We start from the raw sequence: 10,636 nt of genomic DNA, 5'->3' as shown, positions 1-10,636 counted from the left end.
CGTAAGTGCTTAGTCTGGCAGGTTGGTTAAATATGCAATGTCCAAAAAAGTTTCTAATGTGGTCCTTGGTGCATGTGGACTGGGGAGACTGCTGCTGGATCCATGTTTGGTCTGTCGCTCTGTTGAGGTATTCGGCCAATCACAACGCATTGGATAGCTGGCCAATCAGAGCACACCTCGTTTTTCAGACCGATGAGTTTTGTAAAAATCGACGCGTTTCAGAAAGGTGGGGCATAGAGGAGAAACAATAATGTACAGAATGTGGGAAAAAAATGTGTTTTTTTAACCTTAAACCGCATAAACACATTTCATTACACCAAATACACAAAATAATGTTCTTTTTAGCAACATCATATGACCCCTTTAAACTGTGTGAATGAATCTAAATGCCACTTCAGATGCAGATTCCAGAAATGTTTTCTTATGTTGGAATGAAAGAGAAAAAGTACCGGATGAAGTGCCTCTAACTCAAAGATACAAAATGGAAGAAAGAGTTAAAACTGAATACATCTTGCTGCTTAAACTGTGTATAGAGCCCTTTTAAAAAAAAATATTTGCTCCTTTTCCATTTTGCATTTATTTGTACTTTCTGTACTACTTTCTACTTTCAATACTTAAGTATTTTAGTATTTTAAAAAATACTTTTCTTGCTTAAGTACAATAAATATCACATACTTTAAAAATTTTACTCAAGTAATATTCTAAACGGTGACTTCAACTTCTACCAAAGTAATTTTTCTGGTAAGATATCTATACTTTTACTTAAGTGTGGCTTTCAAATACTTTATCCACCACTGATGTTACACACACACACAAAATCCTTATATGACAGTTATTTACATAAAGTAATTTAAAAGCATTCCTGATATATTCAAAAACATATGTAATTTAGATGCAAGGTTGTAAGTAATGAAAATAAATCTTACTTAATCAAAAATTCTTAATCAAAAGCCTCAGTATTTAAATTCAGAAAAAATATTTTAAAACAAAAGAAAACATATTATCAGAAAGGGGCATATGAGGACAGTGTGTCTGACGTAATATTCTGCAGTGGCTGGCCTCCAATAAATCCATGCTGAAAATGTTTTCAGTGAGGAAGATGGACAATGGGCACTAACTTCCACCTGACAAATACAGTTGAAAGATTTCCACAGGGACATAGATTGGGCTTGACATTGAGCCCGTATTGGTGAAAGACAATTTATAGCTGATCTAATGAGCAGACACACATTTTTCAAGATGTTTTCAGACCTTTTGCTACAAACAGTAGTCACATGCACAAAAAAGTAAGCTACCAATTGTATCTATGCATGGTGTATCCATTGTATCCATCTAAATCACCGCTGGTCTGTCACTCTAAAACATTTCAGGAGAGAGCTCTGTTTATCTTCCTGTTTTGATTGGAGATGTCAAGAGGTGTGAATAAAGCCAAAACAAGCTCCTGTGGCAGATATATGCTCAGTGGCATTGTGGGAAAACCCTCTTTGCCTGCCTGAAATAGACCTGAAAACCTTTGTACAAGCCAGAAGAGGACAACACTGGTATGCCATGACATCCTCCACCAAAATGTGACGGAAACTGGATGGAATGTTCTTAACCGTGGCCCTCAAAGTCCTGGGCTTTATTTAGTGTGCATTTCAAAACACATCAGATTGAAGTCGATGGGTGGATGCAATCTGAGAAATGGCCAGGAAACTGTAGCTTTGATAAGTATGAGTTAAAAATAACAAGACTGAAATCCTGGAGTTTCAGGCCCAGTCTAAATACATTTATTCAGTTTGTATTAAACACAAACTGGATCCGTGTCTCATACAGATACTGATACAGTTTCGGGTTTGCCATATTGTCAGCAATAGCAAAGCAAACTGAACAGAATTGTTGGTTGTCAGCAATGCTAACAGACCACCCTTCTCTGTCAATACCTTTCATTTAAAAAAAACACTTGCCTTCTGCACAAAGTCCGTCAAATTCTCATGTATCTCTCTCTCTCTCTCTCTCTCTTGCACAGTCTGCATATATTGTTGCTTACTCAGAGCTCAAACTAAGGACTCTGGCAGTTGGATTGGGAGGATAATTTGCATCTGTGATGTCTATAAATGGAGATGGTATTTGATACCATGCCTGAGGAAAAAACACTTACTGCAGGTAATTTTATGTCTTCCAGTCTCATCCCCTCTCCCTAACATTCACATACAACGGAAGATACGCATGTACACACACTGTCTGATTAGAATGGATTCAGACTAATTACAAGTAAAATAGAAGCTGTCTGAAACTAAAAACCCAATACGGGAACTAAATGGAAAAACAAATAAGAAACATCAGTGACCTCCAGATGTGACACAATAAAAAGGCCTAATGCAGTGACCTACTCTTTGTCCAACTCAGAATAAAGGCCAGAACACCTGATTTTCCTTCAGTTGTTTGGTGTCATTGTTTATAGAGTGGATAGAGTGACTCAGTGTCTGTAAGAATGAGGGGAAGCCTTTTCATCACATGACAAAGAGGTGGAAAAAGAGATGACCTTCAGTAATGATACACTACATAGAGGAAATTCACAACTGTTACATGTCAAGATATGACATAACATGCACAGATAAGGGGGTTTAAGGAATCTTTCAAACAAAATGTAAATAAATGCAATGAACAAAATTGAATCAAGTAACAAGTGAATGAATGAACAGATGAACAAACAAATTAAACTCAAAACAAACGCACTGTTGTTATTGTTATCCTAAATGGTTGTTAATTATAATGAAACTGAAATAAATTAAAATATAAATAATACATGAAAAATTTTAACAGAAATTAGAAAGGTTGCCTTGCCTTCACAACTGAAATTAATAGCTAAATAGAAATATATATTTAAAAAAAAAAATACAAACATAAAATTACCAAAACTTAGTAAGTACAAATGAAAACTATATAAAATATTTTTAAAAAAAAAGCTAATTCAAAATATCAATAAATGCTATGGTAATATATACATAATACTAAAATAGCACTGGAGCAAATGAATGAATTAATCAAATATATAACCAACTTAGCTCCGCAAACAATACTTCTCTCTGAGGGAAGGGGTACTAAAAATTTTAATGTAGAAATGTAGAAAATCTCTGTTCTCCTTGATATTTTCCAAAGCAGTTTGCCAAGTGCTAAATAACACAAGGCAAGAACTACATTGTTTCTCTCAGCATCCTGCAAAATTAAGTCATACTCAAAACAAACCTCATCTTTATTAACTACTATTTGCTAACTTAAAAAAATTCCTATCTTAATCTGTTTTCTTGTTTTGTGAAAATTTAGACAATCAAATAGGACCATGTATAAACAAAGAACAGGATTTCATCGCCATGGATACTCGGCATACAAAAACACATCAAGCTCATCAAACGCATGTCCCTGTACATCCCTGTGCTGGAACAGGAAACATGGAACAATGAGAGGAACTGCCACTCAGTTTGCAAGGTAGTCTAAAACTAGTGTCCATCACATTCATTCATTCAATGTAAGAACTAATAAAATAATTAATCAAGCTCAGATCTATCCAGAAACCTTCTAGATTATTTAGCATCTTCCACCGATATGATCACTCGGCTATTGGCTGAAATGATCTACCGTCCTAGAGAAAAGTTATCAAAACATTTGTTACATCTCTCCCTTTCAACAATCAATGTCAAACTGACAGGTTAAAAAAAAGGTTCCTCTAACTTGAAAGTGAAATGACCTCTTTCATTGTGTAAACTAATATTGTCAGTAAACAAATGCAATTTTACTATACTAGTCTGAGATGAAAATGATCTATAAATAACACTCATGTACCCAACAGTCCAAATGACTGAAATCTGCATTTTCACCTCACATTCGCGACAGTTTCATAATAGATCTTGCTTTTTTATGCCCTGAGCTGGACAGTCAATCATGTTTTTGATGTCATCTCTTACCTCTGAAAGTGATGCTAGCAAGTGGGTCACTATGCCTCTCCCCTTTTTCTACATTTCCCAGATTGGTCGCCCTCTGTAGCAAACACCTCAACATGCTGCCTTGATTCCCAAAATCTCCAACAAGAAGCAGGTCAAACTACCATCAGACCACAAAAGAGGGACAGATCCCGGCAGGACCCTCACAAAGGTTGCTCTGAAGATAAAGGCGTCTTGTGATCTTTAGGTCCAAAGCTGAAGATGAGTGTGATGTCCAGAATGGAATGTATCGGGGGGTTGTATAAGCCCACCACAATCCTAAAAATCAATTTCTGTTTGCGTCCTTGATAAGGGGTCCGAACTGATAAATGTATTTCACAATCTTCACTTACAAGCACTTCTCACATGCGTACACAGAGAATGTCATGTAGGAACTTACGGAGCCAAACTTACTGTGGACCACACTTTCCTCTCCAGTGACCCAGCCCATAACTCAAGAGGAAATTTAAACATTTCCTGCAGCTTGTTCTTCTTTCTCATCATCTATCTTTTCTCTATAACCTTTTAATTAGAATATAAAACATTAAAAAACTTGTTTAACGTTTTAAAAACTTGTATAATGCAGTGTAACAATTAGTGTAAGCAAAAGATATTTTGGAATTTCATAGCACATGTAATTGCCTTCATCAATACTAAAATCCACTAATTTTCGCACTTGCAAACATTAGTTATCATATAGTTATTATATTATGTCAGTATACAGTACTTCAAGAGTCTTTGTGGTCTGTCTGTAGTCTTCTTACTTGTTAGCTGACATTTCCAGCCAAGGAGCACCACCTACTGCCATTTCTGAAGCCTGAATGCACATCTTCCTGAGCTTGTTTTGTTTTTCCTTTTAAGATACTTACAACTAGCTTAATATGCAGAGATAACTAAAGGTGATTTAGCTAAAAAAGTAGAACACTTTGGCACAAAATTTTGAGCCTCCCAACCAGCCTGGCACAGTAACTGTGGCTCAACCAATGCTGTGAGTTTGGGGCAAGATTCTTCAGTTTGTCCACCAGTGGTAGATGGAGGGAATGTTCAATGCAATGCAATGCGATACAGTTTGGTGATGTTAGCCTGCACACTTTACCTTTGAGCTTGCATCATCTTTTCATAAACAATCCTGATGTGGATTGAAATGAAATGATGTGATGCCAAATTTACACTGCAAAGGTGGCACAGAAGTGCTTCTGAAGTGGCATTTAGGTGTCTTTCCACAGGCTGTTTAATGCTGCTCAGATGTGGCATAAATGCATTTACACAGCAATTACAACTGTATACTTTGATACCAGGGGCTGAGGTGGGTTAAAGAATGCAAAATCTCAAGTACTTAAATACAATAAAATATTAAAACAGTCAGCTGTTTGATCAACTAGGATCAGACATACACTACCTTTCAAAAGTGGGGGTGGTAAGAATTTAGCTAAAAAAGTAGAACACTTTGGCACAAAATTTTGAGCCTCCCAACCAGCCTGGCACAGTAACTGTGGCTCAACCAATGCTGTGAGTTTGGGGCAAGATTCTTCAGTTTGTCCACCAGTGGTAGATGGAGGGAATGTTCAATGCAATGCAATGCGATACAGTTTGGTGATGTTAGCCTGCACACTTTACCTTTGAGCTTGCATCATCTTTTCATAAACAATCCTGATGTGGATTGAAATGAAATGATGTGATGCCAAATTTACACTGCAAAGGTGGCACAGAAGTGCTTCTGAAGTGGCATTTAGGTGTCTTTCCACAGGCTGTTTAATGCTGCTCAGATGTGGCATAAATGCATTTACACAGCAATTACAACTGTATACTTTGATACCAGGGGCTGAGGTGGGTTAAAGAATGCAAAATTTTGTCAGGCTTTTAATCCGGCATTGTATCTTTACACTGAATTATGAGCAGGCACAGACCAGCCTTAGCTTGGCTGTATAAGACACCTAGATAGCCTATTTGAATGATTTACAGGAGATTTAGTAAAAACATGGGTAATTAGTATCTGAATTACTGTATTTAAATGAAGCATTTTTATGTAAAGAAATAGTTTATTGTAAATTGTAGTGTCCTTTTTTGTTAGATCTTCCAAAGCCTCAGCAATAAAAGACACAGCTACAAAACAGTACGAAACAACCCAGTAAAACTGAGAACACAAGAATACTAGGATCAGACATACACTACCTTTCAAAAGTGGGGGTGGTAAGATTTTTAAAATATTTTTTAAAGAAGTTTCTTATGCTCACCAAGGCTGCATTTATTTGTTCAAAATACAGCAAAACAGTAATATTGTGAAATATCATTACAATTTAAAATACCTGTTTTCTATTTTAACATATTTTAAAATGCAATTGATGCAGTCTTCTATTTCTATTATATTTTTTATTCTATTTGTCAAATTTGTCAATATCAAATGAATGTGAAATGCCCCTCTGATCCATCTCACATGAATTATGGGTCCCTGAAAGCTTTGAATGTAAAGCAAACAGGAGCCCCACATTGAACCAAACAGTGATGACCTAGCATCTCTTAGAAACACTGAGCAGATCTGCAGCACTCTTTCACACGCACATATTCCAACTGCAACAGGACACCCATAAAAATATACAAGAGCAGGAGAGAGAGACTGCAACTGCTTTTCCAATAATAGCCCGTTTGACGGAATGTGGAAAGTAGGAAGACTGACAACAAGACAGTGAGAGAAGAGAATGAATGTGATTGTACAGAAAAGAAAATGGTATTCTAGCAAATTCTCTACAACATATTTTTCAGAAAACTACTTTCTCATTCACCCTGGTCTGGCCCCTACCTTCATAAGTGACGGTGCAGTAGGCATCGCTAATGTCCTCATCATGCGTCAGCACATTCTGGGCGCACAGAATAAATACACGGAGCATGGGTGGACAGTGGTTACGGCAGGATCCGCTACTAGTAACAACTGTAAGTCACAATGCAGCGCACTGTGGTCCCACACAGAGATGGACCACTTTGGGTGGGGGTGTCTGGATCCCTAATAAGTCCCAAAGAATCAGTCTGATTTTCACTCCAAGACTAGAAAATGAAAAGAGATGACAGGAAGAAGAGAGTCGAGAGAGGTAGAAAGAAAGAGAGAAAAGCTCTGCCACAGACTGCACGATTAGGACAGCAGTCTGATGGGACTGTAGCTGGTGTGTTTGCTGCCCCACTTCCTGGCAGCACACATTCACACACAGCTGGCTCTAAAGCAGCTGACTCATATACACACTGCCCTTTCAATCACAGACTGCAGCTCCTCTTAAAGGGACAGGATACTTTTGGTCAGCACCTGTTAAAGTGACCATGACTCACAAGTTTTGGGAAGTTCACTCCTACTGCTGTCTATGTCTCTGGCATAACATTAAGGACGATTTAAGTACAACTGGCATTGTACAACACTGTATTGATGTATGGAAAATGGAAAAGAATAGATAAGAGATTTGGATGAGAGACCCTTTCCCACGATACTAATAAGAATAAGATTCAAACCTAAAATAATAAAATAAAACAAACTTAAACTCCAAACCATCCTCATAATTTACACAGTCTACTTTATGACCTTATTAAGAATGTGTGATTCCAATTTAAACAATTGAATTTGAGTATATTAACATTCCTCATCGTGAATTTGTTATTTCTAAAACAATGATACATTCACATACTCAAGTAAATTAGCATTCTTTTTTAAAGTTTTACTGATAGTTTTTTGCACCCTCAGATTCCAGATTTTCAAATAGTTGTATCCCAACCAAATATTGCACTATCCTAACAAACCATACATCAATGTAAAGCGTATTTATTCAGCTTTCAGATGATGTATAAACCTCAATTTAAAAAAATTGACCCTTATTATTCTGAAAACAAGAGCTACTACTGTGCAGTAATTCCTCCTTACATTGCGTCTGTCATAAATGGCAACAAGGTTTGAATGACTTTTTATTTAAGCGTCACATTTTTTAAATTTTCATTTAAGGAGTCTGTTTGATTGAATGCACTTAGTATGAAGCATAATAATTTAGCAGAATACCTAACATAAAAGATTATATACATTATTTGTGTATAATCAGTCAAACATCGTTATACTGTCATATTGTCTAATGATGTTCCCAACATGAAAAATATAAATAATAATAAAGGGGGAAAAAAGTCTCAAACTATTTTAAAAAAGCAACAACCTTACTATAGTCATTAGAATAACAAAACTTGGCAAATGAAAAGGTGCGTTAGCAGTATTATGTAAGATTTTACAGTAAAGTGAAACTGAAACATACTTCACCTCATCATAAAACCTGGTCCTGAATAAATGAGGAGTTCAGATCTGCTGTACTGTATTTTTCTCCTGAGCCAGAGACAACATTAATAGGTGAGATTTCATAGACCAAATCTTAAAGGGGTCATATGATGCGATTTAAATTTTTCCTTTCTCTTTGGAGTGTTACAAGCTCTTGGTGCATAAAGAAGATCTGTAAAGTTGCAAAGACTAAAGTCTCAAATCCAAAGAGGTATTCTTTATAAAAGTTAAGAGTCAACCACGCCTACCTAAAATGGCTCGTTCTAACATGCCCCCACATGTCTACGTCACAATGTGGGAAGATTTGCATAACGCCGCCCAAATGTTCAGAAAGAAAGAAAAGGAGTAACTTTTATTCTCGCTGTAGTATTGATACAAATAAAAGTAATGCTTGTTACATACTATTGACCCAGTACTGACACATATTATTTATTAGGTGGTTGGCTTTGTTTATTAATTTTTGTTTCTTTGTTTGTTTGTAATCAAAGATAACATTTCATTACACCAAATACATCAAATGATGTTCTTTTTAGCAACATCGTATGACCCCTTTAAAGCAATATATTATAAAGCAATTAACCTAAGAATGTTACGTAAATACAAAATTAGACTATATAAATACAGTATGTATACAGTATGATGACTTGACATTTCACATGTAAATCAATCATGTAAATCTATTATTTTTAATAGATTTTTACAGAGTGGGCACTACTGATAATCAAAAAGATTATCTGTTTTTCAGTGAAATTTCACATGTAAGTCAAATTAGATTGATGGTGAAGATTGTGTGAAGAATAGCAAAATCATACTGTATATATTTTAACATAAGCACTGTGTGCTTTAAGCTATTTGTTAGCTATGCTGCATATGGCAAAACAGCCAGTGCTCAATGCTTGAAAATAAAAGTTTTAGATTGCAATGCAATGCTCATTCTGTTAACTACTTTTTTCCTTGTTATATAATATATTGATTTTTGATCACTTCTATGCAGAGCCTCATGGTGTCCCTGTTTCTAACTTACAGTCATGACTTCCTTCAGTTCATCACTCTCTGGTGAGCCTCTCCAGTGCCATGTATGTCTGGAGGTGCTTACTGACCCAATCACCTCTTCATGTGGACACAACTTCTGTAACATCTGTATCAAGGCATGCTGGGAAAGTGGACAGCTCTATCTATACCCTCTCGGTAAGGAAAGATTTGAAAGTAAGCCAGAATTGAAAATAAACGCAGCATTTAAAAAGGTTGTGGACCGTTACAAGGTGCTTCAACAGCCAAAGAAACTTCAACACCAAACAAAAACGTTTCATCAAATTTTATGTGATGTCTGCTCTGAAAGCAAGCTAAGGGCAGTAAAGTCTTGTTTGCAGTGTGTAACATATTTCTGTGAGACTCACCTTGACCATCACAAAACTGCACCAAGGCTCATAAAGCACAAACTGACTGACCCTGTGGAGCACCTGGAAGACTATATCTGCAGTAAACATGATAAACCACTGGAGATGTTCTGCAGAGACGATCAGACCAGTCTGTGTCTGTTTTGCACTGAAACAGAACATAAGACTCATAACGCTGTTCCTATAGAGGAAGAGAGTGGACACAAGAGGGTAAGACAAGAGATATGAGAGATTAGAAGACATTTTAGTATATTTATTTAATTCTACTTAATGAACTGTTCACACAAAATGAATTTACTTATCTCCATGTCATTCTAATTTCTTCTGTGAAACAAAGAACGGCTCTTTTCCATTCCACAAATGTCAATATGTCCATATGACTCACATTTTATAATTCTTTCTAAAGCAATTCAATAGCTTGTAAGACCACAATTTAAGTTATTGTTACGGGGAGAATGAGACGTGCGGATCCATGTGCAAGGCTTTATTTACAAAGGCTTAAGGTCAGGCAGAAGGTCAGGAAACAGACAACAAGGCAACACGAAGTGGCTAGACTAAGACTAGAACTAGAACTGGGAACTAGGACCGGGAACTAGGAATGGCTCCGTAATGCAGCTATCGCTGCATTATGCGCTAAACAATACTCAGCAGTTTGAGAAGGATCTGAGTGAGTGTAATATAGTGTGTGTGTGATTGGTTACAGCTGTGTGCAATCAGTGCAATGGATGATGGGAAATGTAGTCCGTGGTGACATGTAACAGTCTGTGTAGTGAGAGAGTCAATATGATGGACAAGTGCCCTCTGGTGGAGATCGGACGGAAGTCCATGGACAGACACCAGTGGTGCATCCCTCACACTGGATACCAGACTGGGATATTGAAGGGCTGACCTTGATAATCTGGGTGTAACAGACAGGACGTGACGTGACTCTGGATGATCAGCTGTGATGCGACGTGACTCTGGATGATCAGCTGTGATGTGACGTG

At 36.8% G+C, this 10,636-nt stretch overlaps 1 protein-coding gene across 1 annotated transcript in view; it reads right to left on the bottom strand.

Annotated features, from left to right (window-relative positions):
• LOC107749822 (dysferlin-like) overlaps window positions 1-4,319 on the bottom strand; it is a 99,565-nt gene extending 95,246 nt beyond the window's left edge. The window contains exon 1 of the mRNA XM_016565011.1: window positions 3,945-4,319. Coding sequence (XP_016420497.1) covers window positions 3,945-4,038 — 94 coding nt within the window. The 5' untranslated portion in view covers window positions 4,039-4,319. The remainder of the gene's footprint in view (window positions 1-3,944) is intronic.
• Window positions 4,320-10,636: the final 6,317 nt, after the last annotated feature.

This window comes from Sinocyclocheilus rhinocerous, unplaced genomic scaffold, assembly GCF_001515625.1.
Source record: "Sinocyclocheilus rhinocerous isolate Xijiao unplaced genomic scaffold, SAMN03320098_v1.1 scaffold1131, whole genome shotgun sequence".
Taxonomy (NCBI): Eukaryota; Metazoa; Chordata; class Actinopteri; order Cypriniformes; family Cyprinidae; genus Sinocyclocheilus; species Sinocyclocheilus rhinocerous.
This window is presented reverse-complemented; position numbering and strand designations above follow the sequence as displayed.